The following is a 20,988-nucleotide window of genomic DNA, read 5'->3' on the forward strand; positions in this document are numbered from 1 at the left end:
ACAAGGTAGCACGTCCAGTAAACAGGTCAGGGTTCCATAGCTGCAAGCAGAACAGTTGAAACTGAAGCAGCAGCACGACTAGTTGGACTGGGGACAGCCAGGAGTCATCAGGCCAGGTAGTCCTGAGGCATGGTCCTAGGGCTCAGGTCCTCTGGGAGTGGAGGGAGAGAGAATTAGAGGGAGCATACTTAAATTCACACAGGACACCAGATAAGACAGGAGAATTACACCAGATATAACAGACTGACCCAAGCCCCCCAGGCAGGATATAACCCCACCCACTTTGCCAAAGCACAGCCCCCACACCACTAGAAGGATATCAACAGACCACTAACTTACTACCCTGAGACAAGGCTGAGTATAGCCCACGAAGATCACCTCCACCGCACGAGCCCGAGGGGGCGGAAAACTGGACAGGAAAATCACGTCAGTGATTCACCCACTCAAGTGACGCACCACTCCTAGGGACGGCATGGACGAGCACTAGTAAGCTAGTGACTCAGCCCCCGTAATAGGGTCAGAGGCAGAGAATCCCAGTGGAGAGAGGGGAGCCGGCCAGGCAGAGACAGCAAGGGCGGTTCGTCGCTCCAGTGCCTTGCCGTTCACCTTCGCACCCCTGGGCCAGACTACACTCAATCATAGGACCTACTGAAGAGATGAGTCTTCAGTAAAGACTTTAAAGGTCGAGACCGAGTCTGCGTCTCTCACATGGATAGGCAGACTATTCCATAACAATTTTGCTCTATAGGAGAAAGCCCTGCCTCCAGCTGTTTCCTTTGAAATTCTAGGGACAATAAGGAGGCCTGCGTGACCGTAGCGCACGTGTAGGTATGTACGGCAGGACCAAATCGAAGACATAGGTAAGAGCAAGCCTATGTAATGCTTTGTAGGTTAGGAGTAAAACCCTGAAATCAGCCCTAGCCTTAACAGGAAGCCAGTGTAGAGAGGCTAGCACTGGAGTAATATGATCACATAGGAGCTGTGTTTAGCACGAACTGAAGTTTATTTAGTGCTTTATCCGGGTGGCCGGAGAGTAGAGCATTGCAGTAGTCTAATCTACAAATGACAAAAGCATGGATTAGCTTTTCTGCATCATTTTTGACAAAAAGTTTCCGATTTGTGCAATGTTACAAAGATGGGAAAAAAGCTGTCCTTGAAATATTCTTGATATGTTCGTCAAAAGAGAGATCAGGGTCCAGAGTAACGCAGAGGTCCTTCACAGTTTTATTTGAGACGACTATACAACCTTCAAGATGAATTGTCAGATCCAACAGCAGATCTCTTTATTTCTTGGGTCCTAGAACTAGCATCTCTGTTTTGTCCGAGTTTAAAAGTAAAACATTTGCCGCCATCCACTTTCTTATGTCTGAAACGCAGGCTTCCAGGGCTTCACCATGTTTTATCGAAATATACAGCTGTGTGTTGTCCGCATGGCAGTGAAAGTTGACCCATACGTAAAAATGTATGCACACATGACTGTAAGTTGCTTTGGATAAAAGCGTCTGCTAAATGGCATATTATTATTATTATTATTATTATTATTATTATTATTGTGTTTCCGAATGACATCACCAAGAGGTAGAATATATAGTGAAAACAATAGTGGTTCTAAAACGTAACCTTGAGGAACACCAAAACTTACAATTGATTTGTCAGAGGTCAAACCATCCACAGAGACTAACTGATATCTTTCCGACAGATAAGATCTTAACCAGGCAAGAACTTGTCCTTGTAGACCAATTAGGGTTTCCAATCTCTCCAACAGAATGTGGTGATCGATGATGTCAAAAGCAGCACTAAGGTCTAGGAACACGAGGACAGATGCAGAGCCTTGGTCTGACGCCATTAAAATGTCATTTACAGTGGGGGAAAAAAGTATTTAGTCAGCCACCAATTGTGCAAGTTCTCCCACTTAAAAAGATGAGAGAGGCCTGTAATTTTCATCATAGGTACACGTCAACTATGACAGACAAATTTAGAATTTTTTTCCAGAAAATCACAGTGTAGGATTTTTAATGAATTTATTTGCAAATTATGGTGGAAAATAAGTATTTGGTCACCTACAAACAAGCAAGATTTCTGGCTCTCACAGACCTGTAACAACTTCTTTAAGAGGCTCCTCTGTCCTCCACTCGTTACCTGTATTAATGGCACTTGTTTGAACTTGTTATCAGTATAAAAGACACCTGTCCACAACCTCAAACAGTCACACTCCAAACTCCACTATGGCCAAGACCAAAGAGCAGTCAAAGGACACCAGAAACAAAATTGTAGACCTGCACCAGGCTGGGAAGACTGAATCTGCAATTGGTAAGCAGCTTGGTTTGAAGAAATCAACTGTGGGAGCAATTATTAGGAAATGGAAGACATACAAGACCACCATAATTTGCAAATAAATTCATTAAAAATCCTACAATGTGATTTTCTGGATTTTCTTTTCTAATTTTGTCTGTCATAGTTGACGTGTACCTATGATGAAAATTACAGGCCTCTCTCATCTTTTTAAGTGGGAGAACTTGCACAATTGGTGCCTGACAAAATACTTTTTTTCCCCACTGTACCACCTTCACAAGTGCAGTCTCAGTGGGGGGTCTAAAACCAGACTGAAGCATTTCGTATACATTATTTGTCTTTAGGAAGGCAGTGAGTTGCTGCACAACAGCTTTTTCAAAAATAATTGAGAGGAATGGGAGATTCGATATAGGCCGATTTTTATTTTTACGTTTTTTAAAGTTTTCCAGGTTAAGGTTTGACTTTTTCAAGAGAGGCTTTATTACTGCCACTTTCAGTGAGTTTGGTACACATCCGGAGGATAGGAAGCAATTTATTATGTTCAACATAGGAGGGCCAAGCACAGGAAGTAGCTCTTTCAGTAGTTTGGTCAATGCAGAACCAAAATGTATTTAAAACCACACCACCACATAATAAAGTAGCTTGTTTGAGGGATATGTGAACATTGAGGCTTCCTTTCATGTGCTACTCCTGCACAGCATCAGCTTTCTGACTCGCACACATCTACTGACAGACAGAGAGCAGCCAGCCTCCACAGAGAGAGACTTAATGAGGGCCACCTTCTCCTATTACTACGGCTACGTACTGTAGTTTTTTCCCTAGGTACATGGAGTAGCCAGACAAATTTAGAAAAAAGTATCCAGCCAGGGTGTTTCCGGGCTGTCTAAAGGGGTCCGGGGGCATGCAGAACGAGCTCTATTTTGGTGGCCTCTGGTACATTCTAATGCCATGATTCCATCCGAAATACACAGCTAAATTATTTAATTTAACTTCCCAGATCGTTAAAATGAGTTGTGGTATTGAGTAGAATTACATGACCTCCCAATTAAAATGACTGAATATTGATTAATACAGTGTATGGTTAGTTTTGGATATTGTCTAGGCCTATATGATCAGGACTATTTTCTAAGTGAGAGAATATTAAACCTTTTTTAACATTAAAGGGATAGTTCACACAAATGTAAAAATGACATTGAGTTCCTAACCCTGTAAGCGGTCTATGGACTGCAATATGACAGCAATCCATGCTTTGGTTTTCTTTACCCGGCCACTGTTTCAAATGCTAACTTTTTAGCATTTGTGGCACAAATCCAATCCAAGTCAAAGTACCTATATTAGGAATTCCGCGCTTCATGTCCCTCTCATTGAATAGCTCAAGTTGAAGGACGACCGGAGTACTTCTGGCTGCCATTAGCAACTAAATTATCCTTAACTTCTTCTATGTGCGATTTTTAAAATAATCTGTTCAAGGACATACATCTGGTGTAATACAAACAATTATTGGTACCAATAAAAAATATATATATTTACACGAAGATTGCCATTTTCCCATACGCTATAATGCGGTGTCCTGTTATCGGAAAACAATGCCTGGAGTCAGCCTTGCCGTTCTCCCCTGGTGTGCATGCACACTAATTAACTGGGTGATTGATTAGCAAAGCATATGGAGCCATCTGACAATCTTTACTGACCAAAATATTCAAGGCTAATCATTAAACTTATGGTAGAGAAATGAACAACAGCTCTGGTGGACATTCCTGCAGTTAGCATGACAATTGCACGCTCACTCAAAACATCTGTGGCATTGTGTTGTGTGACAAAACTACACATTTTAGTGTGGCCTTTTATTGTCCCCAGCACAAGGTTCACCTGTGTGTAATGATCATGCTGTTTAATCAGCTTCTTAATATGCCACACCTGTCAGGTGGATGGATTATCTTGGCAAAGGAGAAATGCTCACTAACAGGGATGCACACACATTTTTGCAAAACATTTTAGAAACGCAAGGTTTTTGTGCGTATGGACAATTTTTGGGATCTTTTATTTCGGCTCATGAAACATGGGACCAACACTTTACATGTTGCGTTTATATTTTCGTAAAGTGTATAAACGATGTTATCGACATGTTGTAGCCTACCCAGCGGGCACACAACGTCATTATGACGTCTTATTCTGGTCATATTCTGGTTGTGACGTCATATGACCAAAATACCCAATGAAATGACACGTCATTTTCCAGGAAGTAGACTTGTAGTTTTTGAACATTTGTTGGTTTTTTGAAAGGTTTTCAACGGGAAAACACGTAGCGAAATGGTCTTCAGTGCCAAAACTTCATAGAAGGCATATGGCAGTAAATTCAAATATAATTTATATGTCTTAAATGAATGCATTTTCACGAATGTAATGGTACAAACGTCAAGCCCATTCAAACGATTAGGAGACAGGACCTGGAAGTATGATGTAGGACAACGTCACTTGCACATCGAAAGCCGCAAATGTTCGACTTGCAAACTCGTTGTAGAAAGGTGAGGTCCGAGTTTCCTACTTGGAAAGTATCAGAATCAACCAATAGGAAGCTCTACGCAAAAAACGTACACACATTTTTACTTTGAGGTTCTGAGTTTCGTAGTTGTCTTGAACACAGCACTCTTTTTTGAGAGGTCTTTACTATGACCAAAATATAACCATAAAATACGTATTTTGTTGAACGTCATACCAACGGACTAAAATCAGATGTTTATTCATCATCGTTGTTCTCATCAAGCTTCTCACATGATAACCTCCAGGTTTGGCTCGAGTCCGATCCGAGGAGTTAGGGATTTGGTTTGGAGATCCAAATTGAAAATGTATATGTACAGTGCATTCGGAAAGTATTCAGACCCCTTGACTTCTCCCACATTTTTGTTACGTTACAGCCTTATTCTAAAATGGATTAAATAATAAATGTTCCTCATCAATCTGCACACCATACCCCATAATGACAAAGCCAAAACAGGTTTTTAGACATTTTTGCAAATGTATTAAAAATACAAAACAGAAATACCTTATTTACATAAGTATTCAGACCCTTTGCTATGAGACTCGAAATTGAGCTCCTGTTTCCATTGATCATCCTTGAGATGTTTCAACAACTTGATTGGAGTCCACCTGTGGTAAATTCAATTGATTTGGACATGATTTGGAAAGGCACACAACTGTCTATATAAGGTCCCGCAGTTGACAGTGCATGTCAGAGCAAAAACCAAGCCATCAGGTCAAAGGAATTGTCCATTGAGCTCTGAGACAGGATTGTGTCGAGGCACAGATCTGGGCAAGGCTACCAAAAAATTTCTGCAGCATTGAAGGTCCCCAAGAACACAGTGGCCTCCATCATTCTTAAATGGAAGAAGTTTGGATCCACCAAGACTCTTCCTAGAGCTGGCCACCCGTCCAAAATGAGCAAACATGGAGTTGACCAAGAACCCGATGGTCACTCTGACAGAGCTACAGAGTTCCTCTGTGGAGATTGGAGAAACTTCCAGAAGGACAACCATCTCTGCAGCACTCCACCAATCAGGCCTTTACTGTGGAGTGACCTGACAGCCCGCTTGGAGTTTGCCAAAAGGCACCTAAAGGACACCATGAGAAACAAGATTCTCTGGTCTGATGAAACCAAGATTGAACTCTTTGGCCTGAATGCCAAGCATCACGTCTGGAGGAAATGTGGCACCATCCCTACGGTGCAGCATGGTGGTGGCAGCATCATGCTGTGGGGATGTTTTTCAGCGGCAGGGACTGGGAGACTAGTCAGGATCGAGGGAAAGATGAAAGGAGCTAAGTACAGAGAGATCCTTGATGAAAACCTGCTCCAGAGTGCTCAGGACCTCAGACTGGGGCGAAGGTTCACCTTCCAACAGGACAACGACCCTAAGCACACAGCCAAGAAAACGCAGGAATGACTTCGGCACAAGTCTCTGAATGTCCTTGAGTGGCCAGCCAGAGCCCGGACTTGAACCCGATTGAACATCTCTGGAGAGACCTGAAAATATCTGTGCCGCAACGCTCCCCATCCAAACTGACAGAGCTTGAGAGGATCTGCAGAGAAGAATGGGAGAAACCTCCAAATACAGGTGTGCCAAGCTTGTAGCGTCATACCCAAGATGACTTGAGGCTGTAATCGCTGCCAAAGGTGCTTCAACAAAGTACTGAGTAATGGGTCTGAATACTTATGTAAAGGTGATATTTCAGTATTTTGTTTTTAATCAATTTGCTAACATTTCTAAAAACCTGTTTTTGCTTTGTTATTATGGGGTATTGTGTAGATGATGGGGGGGGGGGGGATTTAATCAATTTAGAATAAGGCTGTAACGTCACAAAGTGGAAAAAGTCAAGCGGTCTGAATGCTTTCCGAATGCACTGTAACCCACACAGAAGGTCTCAAAAAGCAGGTTATACATACTTGCTTCCCGTATTCCCTTTTGAGATAAATAGTGCATGTCAGTATCAACGCAGTAATTCACGAACAGCAACGGAACTCATTTGCATTGCAATAGTCAATGTACCGTACCAGGCAGTTCTTCAAAACAGCAACACAATGCTGGTTATCATACAGACATCACACCGTGTCCCTGTCTGTCGGTCTGAGTAAATCACCTAGCTGCTCAAGCTGCCTGCCTCGCAGCTCAAGCCGGCATCGGCACCTGCTGGGAGAAGGCTGGACAGACTTTTATGACTAGCGAATTGAAACTTTTAAATGAAAAAAAAACCTAAATAATTTATGAAGTGGAAAAGGTAGTTGGCCGAAAATGTGTCCGTTACCGGCTGTTTAGAAGGCGCTTAGTGGAAACACTTCCACAATCACAAGGCCATTCGCTATGTGTTAGTCATCCGGAGCTGAATCATTGGTGCTAACGGGGCTCTATGAACGGTGTTAGAATATGTTGCTCTGATCGTCTCTGTTCTCTTCTCTCATGGTGTGGACAGGTGGACGAGGATGTGGCGCTGGACCAAGCAGTGAAGTTCTGCCAGATACAGATGGCCACGTCAGCACAACGACAGGTAGGAGGATGACCTGGCCCACACACACACAGTGCATATTTCATGCATATACTCTACATAATCTACATGGACCCCATACAAACACAACACTCACAAATGTAAACATTCAATATGTCCATATATCCCAGGAGTTGAATCGAAGCACTGATCACAAATAGATCTACCCCAGGTTATATCATATTCTCATTTGTTTCATCTGCTCATCTGACTGGAGAGTTCTTCCAAAGCCAGGGCTTCTCTTCAATACATCTGGGCTTTGATTGAAGCTAGTTGAGGGATGTGTGGTCCCACAATTCAAATACATCTTCAGGTTGATTGCTTGTTGTCTTTCCCATCCGCAAGATGTTAAGCTAGATCTAAATAATTCCCCCCATACTACTTGAAACTTGTCAGCCATGGATAGATGCCCTGGGGGAATGATACAGTACTCTACTCACTAAATACTGGAAAAGCAATGATTCAGTGATTGTTAATCATGACACATTCTGTTCTGTTACTTCCTCTTTGCTATCTGGGATACGTTATCCATTTTGATGCATGTTTGTTTATTTCTAGATGATGTTATAGCATGTCTGTTCCTCTACTCTGTTTGCACTACACATTCAGTGCCATTTCACTATTTTCCCCTAAGGCTGCTGTAACGTATATTTTAACCCCTTTCCATTGTATTCAAAGCACTTGTTTGCAACTACAGTGTACAGTACATTCAGAAAGCTTTTAGACCCCTTGACTTTTTCCACATTTTGTTACGTTACAGCCTTATTCTAAAATTGATAAAATAAAATAAATCCCACATTAATCTACACACAATACTCCATAATGACAAAGCAAAAACAGGTTTTTAGAAATGTTTGTTAATTTATTATCAACAAAATACTGAAATATCATATTTACATACACTACCGTTCAAAAGTTGAGTCACTTAGAAATGTCCTTCATTAAAATAACATCAAATTGATCAGAAATACAGTGTAGACATTGTTAATGTTGTAAATGGCTATTGTAGCTGGAAACGGCTGATTTAGAATGGAATATCTACATAGGCGTACAGAGGCCCATTATCAACAACCATCAGTCCTGTGTTCCAATGGCACGTTGTGTTTGCTAATCCAAGTTTATCATTTTAAAAGGCTAATTGATCAATTATGTTAGCACAGCTGAAAACTGTTGTGCTGATTAAATAAGCAATAAAACTGGCCTTCTTGAGACTAGTTGAGTATCTGGAGCATCAGTGCCAAATTGGTTTTTGCTCTGACATGCACTGTCAACTGTGGGATCTTGTAAAATCAGTTGAATTTACCACAGGTGGACTCCAATCAGTTGTAGAAACATTTCAAGGATAATCAATAGGAAACAAGATGCACCAGAGCTCAATTTCGAGTCTCATAGCAAAGAGTCTGAATACTTGTGTAAATAAGGTATTTCTGTTTTTTATTTTTAATACATTTGCAAAAATTAAAAAAAAAAACTGTTTTCCCTTTGTCATTATGGGGTATGGTGTGTAGATTGATAAGGAAAATGTGTTTAATCAATTTTAGAATAAGGCTGTAACGTAACAAAATGTGGAAAAAGTCAAGGCATCTGAATACTTTCCGTATGTGTCAATTGAGTTTAAATTAAAGCCAAAAAATACTCTCTCTACTCTGCATGTCTGACTGCTAGTGTCTCTGACTGTATAGGAAAGACAGTCCTTTTAGATTGAGGGTTTCAGTAGTTATAATAAAGGTTATTTAATGACAGAATAAGGCAACAACTGTTGGGACCCATTCACTGTAGCCTTGTTTAGCACTGTAGCCTAACTGAGGGAAATAACTAGCTGAAATGTCTGCTGGGGATTTGTGCTAGTTCTGTTTGCCCTTATTTGGGTGCTGTGCTGTTAGCTTATGAAGCCTGCAGAGCTCCATGGGTGGGCAACACAGCAGTGACTGGCTGCAGAAGGAGTCAACTAGATCAGAGTGTTGAGTTTCCTAACGGAGTGACATTCTTCTCTCTTCCATAGAGTACGTGAGACAGTGTGAGCTATTAACATGCGGTCTTTGTCTGTAGTAAGATGAGCAGTGTTCAAGCTGGGTAAATCCCAGGGCTTTCTTCTCTGCACCATCCTGCCAGTGCTTAAAATAACCCCAGGTGCACTGAGAATGTTCCTTTTTGTCCTCGGTCTTCACACAGTAGTTGCAGAACTTATTGGTTTGAACTGAGTATTTCCATTGGTATGTGCGGCATTGCTATTTGCACATGAAAGGAAATGTTACATTGAATTCTATAGGGAAAATTGTAATACATTTTTTTATTCTGCAGCCATATGCAGAGGCGCTAGACACAGTGATATTAGATCCATTAAAATGCAAGTGATATCCAACGTGAAACTGGAAAAAGCCCATTATAATAGCTTTGTTGTGTGATGCTCACTCTAACCTATAATCATTGCAGCTGAGCTTTGTGTTTATCTCTCACATTCTTTATAAAATCATCAGTTCTTCTGCCTCATCTGTGGGTAGTCACTGAGCCCCCATCCCCCTGCCTCTGTATCCGGCTAGGGTCTCTCATCCTGTTGTCACGGTAATGTAAACCACAGTACAGCATACTGGAGGGAGAAAATGATGGGTAGGCTACGATAGCTCACAATTTACAGGTATTTAGCATAATTTATACAGATAAGGGTTGTGGTCATGGCCCTATAAAGGCTCAGTGTATGTGTGCATCACAAGTCATGATGTAGATAAGACTTTGATGCTGGATCCAAGCAGGATGGTTTCATAACAGTGTGCATGTGGTCAGCTGTCATCAGTGTGTCCCATTTATCACACCACATACAGGTTTCCCATGGGATTTTTGTCACAAATCCATGTTTTAGATTTAATTGACATTGTTGTTTGTATTCAAGGTCTAGTCACTATTCTAGTGGTTGTTATTTGGAAGGGCTAAAGCAGTGCCTTCAGAAAGTATTCACACCCCTTGACTTTTTCCACAGTGTTGTGTTACAGCCTGAATTTAAAACAAATTCAATTGAGATTTTGTGTCACTGGCCTACACACAATACCTCATAATGTCAAAGTGGAATTATGTTTGTAGAAATGTTTACATATTGATAAAAAATGAAAAGCTGAAATGTCTTGAGTCAGTAAATGGCAAGCCTAAATAAGTTCAGGAGGACAAATTTGCTTAACAAGTCACATAAGTTGCATGGACTCAATAATAGTGTTTTACATGATTTTTGAATGACTACCTCATTTTTGTACTCCTCACATACAATTATCTGTAAGGTCCCCCAGTCGAGCAGTGAATTTCAAACACAGATTCAACCACAAAGACCAGGGAGGTTTTCCAATGCCTCGCAAAGAATGGTAGAAGGGTAAAAAAAAAAAAGCAGACCTTGAATATCCCTTTGAGCATGGTGAAGTTATTAATTACACTTTGGATGGTGTATCAATACACCCAGTCACTACAAAGATACAGGCGTCCTTCCTAACTCCGTTGCCGGAGAGGGATTTTACCATGAGGCCAATGGTGACTTTAATAAAGAGTTGAATGGCTGTGATGGGAGAAAACTGAGGATGGTCAACAACATTGTAGTTACTCCACATTAACCTAAATGACAGAGTGAAAAGAAGGAAGTCTGTACAGAATAACAATATTCCAAAAGATGCATCCTGTTTGCGATAATGCACTAAATTCAATCTGCTAAAAATGTGGCAAAGAAATTAACTTTATGTCCTGAATACAAAGCGTAATAGTTGGGGCAAACACAACGCGTCACTGAGTACCACTTCATATTTTCAAGCATGGTGGTGGCTGCATCATGTTATGGGTATGCTTGTCATTGACAGAAAATAAACGGAATAGAGCTAAGCACAGGCAAATCCTAGAGGAAAACCTGGCTCAGTCTGCTTTCCAACAGACACTGGGAGACAAATTCACCTTTCAGCAGGACATTAACCTAAAACAGGCCAAATGTAAGCTCTCTCAGGTGCACAAATCTAGATGACTGAGTGACACCTGTGAACGGAGACAGAAGATTCATACAACGTAGCCCAGTCACCAAACAGCTTGATCATCACATTACAGTGAGCACACTGTGAACCCTCTCTTGTGTATAGAGATTACATTTTACTGAGCCTGAAAAAGGATGAGTTCATATCAAGACACTCAATTATAATGAGTTGCAGAGTTGCCATTGTTAAGGTACAGAAGTTGTTGTTATTGTGCAGCTGGGCTATGTGATCTTTGAGACAGCTCACGCCTGGTAAGAGGAGGTTGGCATAAGGCTAAGCAACTCCCCTGCAGGGGCCTGGTTGTTACTCATGTGGGTGGGATAATCTGCACTATCTGCTAGTCATGTATTGAGAGGATTCATTATAATATCTTGCAGTTTCATCCATCCATTTACTTGGGACTTATTTGCACAATTTTGTGGGCGGCCATGGTCTCATTGGCACTCTGTCCTCCTTACCAAGAAGTCAGGTCACATCTCAAAGACTTCAGTGCCACCTGCCTAAGTCCAGGTAGAATATGGAGCTTCAGGTCTAAAAGAAACAGTGACAGCCCTTGAACTAAGTCTTATTTGGAGGAACGATAACTTGGCTATAACGATAACTTGGAGAGGCAATCATTTCATTAAAAGATGATCAGAACAGGAGTTGACATATACAGAGATAATAAGCTGCTTTCAAACCCCATCTCAGTAATTGCAGAAGGGACCATCCACTTTGAAACCAGTCTGGCTGTAAGCAGTCTACATATGATACACAATGAATGGTGGAAACAACAACTAGGCTGCACGGAAGAGTCTGCTGCAGTGCTCTCAGGTACTTTTTCTCAGAGCAAAGGGTCTTTATTGTGTTCCTATGTCTTTATGTATAATTCATGATATAAGAAGCTTCAAAGCTAGCAGTGGAACCCTGTGGGAGCTGCTGTTGTTGGTCTGTGTTGAGCTGTGCTGTGGGTCTGTTACAGTTGGAGGTTTGGTTGGTTGATTTGTTTGTTGAAGCCTGTGTGAATACCTCATGGAGCCTCATAAAAACAATTCTGACTCAGAGCAGGATTTGACTATAAATCCCTGCAGTGGGATCCTGAGAAAAATACCAAGTGAGCAATGTTATCGGTAGATCAGCTGACTGATCCAGACTAACCTTGTGTTGTGTGGCAACCTGGTAGTCATGTTACCTTAAAGCTGAGACCCACGAAAGGTGAAACGGTGCCATTGGTCGCCCCCAGGCACAATTGTTACTGTTTTTGTTTTGTTTTTTAAAAGTAGGAGATGAGCATTCGGCAACGTAATAAAATAAAAAAAAACCTTAGTACATACTCTGCTGTTCTATCGCGCGTGCAATGATGTCAGAGGGAATAAAACGTGTTTGCTGTTTTAAGTAATGTATTTTGTTATTGTAATATCGCAAATGGACATTTCAGTTTCACTGCAATGGATTCCAACTTTAACCTGGACATGAGTCATGATAACATTATAGAAAATCATATATACTCCCTCTTGTGCAATAATTTGATTTGAATCTTTAAAGTGAGATGAAATTACACTGACCCTCTGACTTCTTACCTTCATTTGATTAGCTTTACTACTCATGTATATCATTATCAGTGCCCTGCATCGAATTCCTCCTTCCCAGTTATCCAATGTGTCCTTACCATTCAGCTACTTTTAAAAAAGAGATGGCATTCAGTCCAAAGCTTTCCTATTTCAGAGGGAAAACCGAACGGAAACTGTATTCATGCTGTTTGCCATTGGCTGTGTTCTTCCGGTTGCCATGACAGCGGCTGTGGGAGCTCTTGTCACAGGTTGTTTGTGCAGCTCTTGTGTTTATGAGTAGTCCTCAAAACACGCATGGGAGAGTGGCAGGCAGGGGTGGAGTGTAGACCTGGAGTTGTGTTCCTGTGGTGGCAGATCAGATCCCCCTCCAGCGGCCTGCCTGCTTGCCCAGTCTGACACCACACACTACAGGTTCCACACAGAGAAGGAAGCCTCAGACCCCCTGAGACCTCCATAGGACACTGCTCTAGCATAAAGTCAGTGTAATAGTAATGACGGTCATTTTTTGGTGTGAACAGTGAGATGGCATTGGCTATGATTACTCGTACTGTTTCTACGGTGGTTCTATGTCCAGCACATTCTCCCTCGTGGTCCTCTGTAGCTCAATTGGTAGAGCATGGCGCTTGTAACGCCAGGGTAGTGGGTTCGAACCCCGGGACCACCCATACGTAAAAATGTATGCACACATGACTGTAAGTCGCTTTGGATAAAAGCGTCTGCTAAATGGCATATTATTATTATTATTATTATTATTATTATTATTATTATTATTATTATTATTATGTGCAGTTGGCAGTGCTCTATCTGTACAGGGGAAATAATATTTGACTGCAGATGGGCACTCCAAGTCAGGCTCCTCCTCCTTACTGCCACTCTATCTTTATCTTCATCAGTCTGCCAGTGATGCCCCGACAACACCTAAGTACTCCAAGGAGCACCGCGACATCTTCTTCCCTGCCTCTCTGCCCACCCCAGTCCTGCTCAGCCACGCTGCCTGCCACCCCCTGTCTGTCCAGGATAGCCAAACCAAACTCCAGTACGAGCCCCTGGGCAAGGTGCCCAGACCTCCAGCCAGCGGCTCCCACGAGCATTGTCAGCCCCAGCACAGGAGAGCCCCCCTGCCCATCCACCTTGCTTCAACTATGGCCTTCCACCCCCAAACAGGTCAGTTTCCTCCCTCCTCCTTTCTCAGTACATTTCATAAAACACAGCAGTAACACTGCCTGTTAAACTGGTCTGTTAAAAAACATGTTTAAAATATGCTACTACAAAGAGGATAAGGTCATCAAACATTTCATTAAAATTGTGTGGATCCTCTTTGGAGAATATATTGTAATGTGAATTGATTTGTAACACTCACAGTAAGTTAGCTACAAACTGGTTTTGTTCACTGTACTCTATCTGCAGTTGATGATACCCTGCTTTGTACCTGCTTCTCTAGGGGAGGAGGACAGATGAGACTGTCAGAGCTGCTCTCTCTCGCTCTTGGTCTGTCACTGTGCAATTAGATAGCCTGCCAGCAGGGGGCACACTTGCCCACCCAGAGCTGTGTTGCGTAACTACTGTACATCATGACCTGGTTGAATGTTGACTTTCTGGTTTAGTAAGTCACTTATGTCTCCCTAGTACATAGCACATCTGACACTTACAGATGGAAGTGTTTGAAATAATTATCTGTCTAACTTGGAACACTGTTCTCCTGATGATACATTGTTTCCGTATGACACAATTGTGTCAAGCCTCTTTTTAGTTTACCGTCCTGATTGTTGAGTACATTGAATATTTAAGGAGGATATCATCCACATGAGAGTGCACACACACACGAGGTGTGAGGTTAAGGAGATCAATGCTCAGCATCAGGAAGCTCGGCACTGAAATCTACTAATGGTTTCCCAGGCAACCTGAATGAAGAGATCGGGTAGAGAGAGAGTGGATTATTGTATTTGCTGTCCGTGCTGCCAGCGCTACTGTATGCTGCATGCTGAGGCATTACTCCCTCATATATCCTATTTTCCTCCAGCTTTCATTGTGGGGTCTGTTATGGCAGCCTGGAACAATATTTGAAATCAGTGGCTTTGTTTGTCTGTGTATAAAAATGACATTTATGTTCCAGTAAGCTCATGTTAATGTTGGTCATTGCAAACATTCTTGCTATAGTATAGTTCACTGCATACTCAATCAGTCTCAAATGGGTTATTCCGTCAATCCCAGAAGTATGAGTGAGAGCCTGCCATCTTGTCTTTCTTCACTGTGCTGGTGTATATGTTTTGAATGCTGTATGGATTGTGACCCAGCCAGGTGATGTGATGTGGTTGTGTTTCTCCAGAGGAACGTGAGGAGCCCCCAGAGGGACTGTCCTACAGACAGCAGGAGTCTCATCTTTGCCAACAAATGAAGCTGGCCACTGTGTCCCCAGGGCAGGAGGCTGCAGGCTGGCACCATGACGAGCCTGCTTCCTGTAGTGCCACACAACCCTGCTCAGGTAAGAACATTTACAACCAGGAAATACCAAGAGGGAAAGTAAGAATTCTAATAAGGGGAGGATCCATTTGAGAAGTTGTCATAATGTTTCTCTGTCCCACCTCCTCTGTTGTTCAGACCAGCAGCTGTATGGCAGCAGTGAACAGTCCAAGATGTCGGACCCTAGTCGTATCCGCTCGCGCATCCCCCCCAACATGCCAAAGCTCTTCATCCCCTCCACCGTCACCAAGTTCCCCCCGGAGATCACCGTCACCCCACCTACTCCCACCCTGCTCTCCCCCAAAGGAAGTATTTCAGAGGAAACCAAGCAGAGACTCAAGGTGCTCTCTCGTTCTCGCTCTCCTCTCTTTCTCTCTCTGTCTCGCCCTCCTATCCAATTTGTAAGTCGCTCTGGATAAGAGCGTCTGCTAAATGACGTAAATGTACATGTAAATCTATTTCTCTCGCTCTCTATCCTGTCTCTCTTTCTCTATCCTGTCTCTATCTCTCTATCCTATCTCTCTCTCTCTCTCTAGCATATCTATTTATCTATCTCTATCTATTTCTCTGGCAACTTTCTATCTTCTCACCCTGTCTGTTACTGAAACTAAACCCTCCTGTTCTCTGCTCCTGTTCCCCTGTGTAGAACGTGATCCTGTCCTCCCAGTCGGCGGCCACAGTGAAGAAGGAGACGCTGAGCCAGCCAGCCCTGGAGGTGCAGGAGACCTCCAGCCAGGAGTCATCTCTGGAGAGTGAATCAGACGATGGGGATGAGGAGGATGATTACATGGACATCTGAGCCACTGCTACAAGACTGAACAAACCCAGGCCACTCCTTCGAGCTAGACCTGACTACCATCAAACCCCTCCACCTCCCCCCTTGTCTTGAAATGATGGAATGGTACATGTCACTGCAGCTAGTGTCTCTGTGTTGGTGCAGTTGGTCTATCTTGTAATTTCAAGCTGTCTGAATGAAAAAAAGCTATTGAAGTGAAAATGTGCAAATGCGCAATGTTCTGCTCTTGACACTGGATGACTGGGGATGTTTTTAGTTCAACAACAATTTAGCAAAGTGCCATTTACACTTATCACACCTGCCAGCTAACCAAGCTCTCTGTAGTCTTTCACATGAAGGTGTAGAATGATGATCTACACTTACTGTAAGTTAAATGGTCAGAATTGGTGGTGGATTGTTGCTATGCAGATACATTCTTAGCATGCAGTGCAGTTGGCATCCTTGGCTGTGATTTATACATCTTGCACATGTAATGGGGACTAGAATTTGGCCTGCTTGTACTGTATGTTTCAACTGCAGCTAAATCCTTGTTGTGATGCAACATCCCACACTGAGGTGCTTCAACATGATGAAATGTGCCATGGCAACATATCACAGCTGCCAGACAACTTCTGTCCATACACATTGATATAGGAATCTAAACGGCGAGAAATACACAGTTGTATGTGACCTGTATTTTCATGGACACTAAGATTAACTAAGGACTGCAAACCAGAGTTTTATATAGGGCTCCTAAAGCAATGTTGAGGACCCTACTTCTCCAAGCCTAATAACCTGTAGCAGATTGGATATGTTTACACTTCCAAGTGGGATGTCTTTGATTTGTCTCTTGTTTATGTTCTATTTTTGTACTCAATTGTATTATATCAAGTCTTGTTTGATTTTGTCCTTTTGTTTCTGTGTGGATTTGTAGCTTGGAGGACCCTTTTTTTTCCAGGAGGAGGTCCTGTCACCAGCATTGCTCAGAATAATAGACAAAGTGATGTTTTGGATTAGTCTGAATTAGCTTTTGTACATATCACACTTAAAACATATTCTCAAATGAGGCAACTCTTACATGGTCCGGGTGTTTATTTAGCGTTGGGGTCAAGTACACCTCCATTCTAGTAAATTCAGGTAGCACATTGAAATTGAACTAATTAATATGTATGTTCATCAGTAGTTTCAGTTTTATTTGCTGAATTCGTTGGCATTGGAATGGAAGGTGTGGATGTTCCTAATTCAGAGAAAATGCCTTGGTAAATATGTTTAAATTCTATGTCAACTCAGAGGACGACAATAGAATGTTTTTTACAGATAGTTTCTATAAAAAGGATATTTACCATATGTTTCTTGTAAATTGTCTATAAGAAGACTTTTTAAAATGGAAAAAATTATGAACGAATAATTGTAAAGCATCATCACCCAAACAAGTCTTGCTTGACTACCTACCTGTAAATGGATGTTTGTATTTTTTGGTGTAAAATACTGTTTTGTATTTCTACTGCTGAGCTTCTTATGGGAATGTATAATGGCTGAGAGGGTTTTCTTCTGCTCTTCAACCTTAAACCTTGGCTCAGGCTGGGGAGTTGTTGTTCTCTACATATTAACTTGCCGCATTAAAGATGTCACAAACCAAAAATATACGTGATACACTCTTACCTGGTCTTGGTGCTCTTTAATTATACTGTCTGTATAATTTCAGCCTGTAGTTTTGAAAGTAGCGCTCACGAGCCAAAACGGGTCCCCGAAAATTGTGCGCAATGTGTACAACGTCATCTAATTCGTATGATATGTTATGAATTCTAATTCGTATGATATGTTATGAATTCTAATTCGTATGATATGTTATGAATTCTAATTCGTATGATATGTTATGAATTCTAATTAGTATGATATGTTATGAATTCTAATTTGTATGATATGTTATGAATTCTAATTCGTATGATATTTTACGAATGTCTAAGTGCTTAAGATCCCGTTCATCTCTTTAATACATATTTTCATTACTTGGTGTTTTGAACTGAAATGTTCTGTTTATTTTCATATTTAGGTTGAGTTTGAACTTCATCCCCCAGCAGCTGTAATTGTCACGAATTCCTCCGAGACTGCTCCTCCTCCTTCTTCGGGCAGGCTTCGGCGTTCGTCGTCCCCGGAGTACTAGCTGCTACCGCTTGATGTTCTCTGTTTGTTTGGTTTTGTCTTGTTGGTGCACCTGTTTCGTCTTATATATTGATTATGTCACCTATAAGTTTCCTTTGGTTTTGTTTGCAGTTGTGTGTTGTTGTCCGCCTGTCCGTTGGTGTATCTTTATTGTGCTCTAGTAGTTAGTGTTTTTACGCACTGTTTGCGTAATCGCTCGCCTCCTGTGTTTGAGGCCCGTTATTTTTGTTATTGTCTTTGTGACAATTTAAAGTCGTTTCGACTAAGCTTCTGTGTCCTGCGCCTGACTCCAACACCGCATCCACATCAGCTTGTGACAGAACAACACACCATACTATGGAGTCAGCAGGAGCAGCGGCGGCGACCGAGTCGCTGGAGGATCGGTTCAGCTGCCAGGACGCCAGGATCCAGCAACTCGGCTCCGCCATGCAGGAGGTGATGAACACCCTGCGCCGATGGGAAAGGGGAGGTGTGCCCACACCTCCTCCTACATTACCACCACCATCGGCCAGCCCCACCAGACCAGCTCCGGAATCCAGTGGGATTCGGCTCTTGCTCCCGAGGGCGTATGATGGCACCACAGCCGGGTGTCAGGGGTTCCTCCTTCAGGTGGAACTCTACCTGGCCACCATACACCCGGCGCCCTCGGGATACGAGAGCGTTTCCGCCCTCATCTCCTGTCTCTCCGGCAAGGCGTTGGAGTGGGCCAACGCCGAATGGAGGGGAATAGACGCCGCCACCATCGGCTACGCGGAGTTCTCCCGCTGCTTCAGGGCTGTATTCGATCACCCTCCTGAGGGTAAAGCGGCGGAGGAGCGTCTGTTCCACCTCCGACAGGGGAAGAGGAGCGCACAGGAGTTCGCCCTGGATTTCCGGACTCTAGCGGCGGATGCGGGGTGGAATGAGAGGGCCCTCATCGACCACTATCGGTGTAGCCTGCGTGAGGACGTTCGTCGAGAGCTGGCCTGCAGGGACACCAATCTGTCCTTCGCCCAGCTGGTGGACATGTCCATCCGTCTGGATACCCTGCTGGACACCCGCGGACGTCCCGAGTTGGGGCCGTCCATTCCATCCCCCAGCACCTCCGAGCCGAGCCCTATGGAGCTCGGGGGTGCTGGCGCTAGAGAGAGAAGGAGAGAGAACCCGAGGGGGGCCGTCCCCTGCACCAACTGTGGCCGTGGAGGACACACTGCGGCTAGGTGCTGGGGAGGGTCTCCAGGGAATCGGGGCAACAGGTCGCGCACTGGGGAGTCATTTCAGGTGAGTAGGCGCCCCACTCACCCAGAGCTCTCTGTTGTTCACTTGTGTATACCTGTGGTATTTCCTCAGGTTGCATCTCATTCCCAGCATAAGGCGCTAGTCGATTCAGGTGTAGCTGGGAATTTTATTGATCGGAAATGTTGTACTAAGTTAGGGATTCCCCTCCTGCCCGTTGATGCACCCTTCCCTGTCCATGCCCTAGATAACCGCCCGTTGGGATCTGGGTTGATTAGGGAGGTCACAGCGCCACTAAAGATGAAGACGCAGGGGGGTCATGAGGAGATCATTCAGTTGTACCTGATTGACTCTCCTGCGTATCCCGTGGTGCTGGGGCTTCCTTGGTTAATCACCCATGACCCCACCATTTCGTGGCAACAGAGGGCTCTCAAGGAATGGTCTGACCAGTGTGTTGGGCGATGTTTAGGTGTTTCCGTTGGGGCGACCACGGTGGAGAGTCCGAACCAAGTGCCCGCAATGCACATTCCCCCTGAGTATGAGGATTTGACACTTATGTTCAGCAAGACGAGGGCGACGCGATTGCCACCTCATAGATAGGGAGATTGTGCGATAAACCTCCAGACAGGTCCGGCACTCCCGCGGAGCCATGTGTATATCCTCTGTCTCAAGAGGAGACGGCGGCTATGGAGACATACATAGCTGAGTCCCTGAGACAAGGATACATACGGTCCTCCACTTCCCCTGCGTCCTCAAGTTTCTTTTTTGTGAAGAAGAAGGATGGAGGGTTGCGCCCGTGTATTGATTACCGTAGTCTCAATCAGATCACTGTTAAATACAGTTACCCTCTTCCTCTGATTGCGAGTATGACTGAATCATTGCACGGAGCGCGTTTCTTCACAAAACTGGATCTCAGGAGCGCCTATAACTTGGTGCGCATTAGGGAGGGAGATGAATGGAAGACGGCATTTAGTACCACCTCAGGTCATTATGAGTATCTTGTCATGCCATACGGGTTAATGAATGCTCCTTCAGTCTTCCAATCATTTGTGGATGAGATCTTCCGGGATCTGCATGGGCAGGGTGTGGTAGTGTACATTGACGACATCCTAGTGTACTCTTCTACACGAGCCTAGCATGTAGCCCTTGTGCGCCGAGTTTTGGGTAGGCTGTTGGAGCATGACTTGTATGTCAAGGCAGAGAAATTTCTGTTTTTCCAGGAGTCCATCTCCTTCTTGGGTCATCGGTTGTCCGCGTCAGGGGTGAAGATGGAGATTGACCGTGTGTCAGCCGTGCGTAACTAGCAAACCCCAACCACTGTTAAAGAGGTGCAGCAGTTTTTGGGTTTTGCCAATTACTACCGGAGGTTTATCCGGGGTTTTGGACAGGTAGCAGCTCCCATTACTTCACTGCTGAAGGGGGGCCCGGTGCGTTTGCAGTGGTCGGCTGAAGCGGACAGGGCGTTTAGTAAACTGAAGGACCTGTTCACTTCGGCTCCGGTGCT

At 43.5% G+C, this 20,988-nt stretch overlaps 1 protein-coding gene across 1 annotated transcript in view; it reads left to right on the forward strand.

Moving 5' to 3' along the window:
• LOC311141653 (calcineurin-binding protein cabin-1-like) overlaps window positions 1–17,767 on the forward strand; it is a 67,649-nt gene extending 49,882 nt beyond the window's left edge. The window contains exons 34-38 of the mRNA XM_084177053.1: window positions 7,255–7,329; window positions 13,765–14,035; window positions 15,198–15,353; window positions 15,470–15,672; window positions 15,978–17,767. Of these exons, the coding sequence (XP_084033179.1) occupies window positions 7,255–7,329; window positions 13,765–14,035; window positions 15,198–15,353; window positions 15,470–15,672; window positions 15,978–16,130 (858 nt within the window). The 3' untranslated portion in view covers window positions 16,131–17,767. The remainder of the gene's footprint in view (window positions 1–7,254; window positions 7,330–13,764; window positions 14,036–15,197; window positions 15,354–15,469; window positions 15,673–15,977) is intronic.
• The last annotated feature ends 3,221 nt before the right edge of the window (window positions 17,768–20,988 follow it).

Source organism: Coregonus lavaretus (genome assembly GCF_964263955.1).
Source record: "Coregonus lavaretus genome assembly, chromosome: 14".
NCBI classification, from domain to species: Eukaryota; Metazoa; Chordata; class Actinopteri; order Salmoniformes; family Salmonidae; genus Coregonus; species Coregonus lavaretus.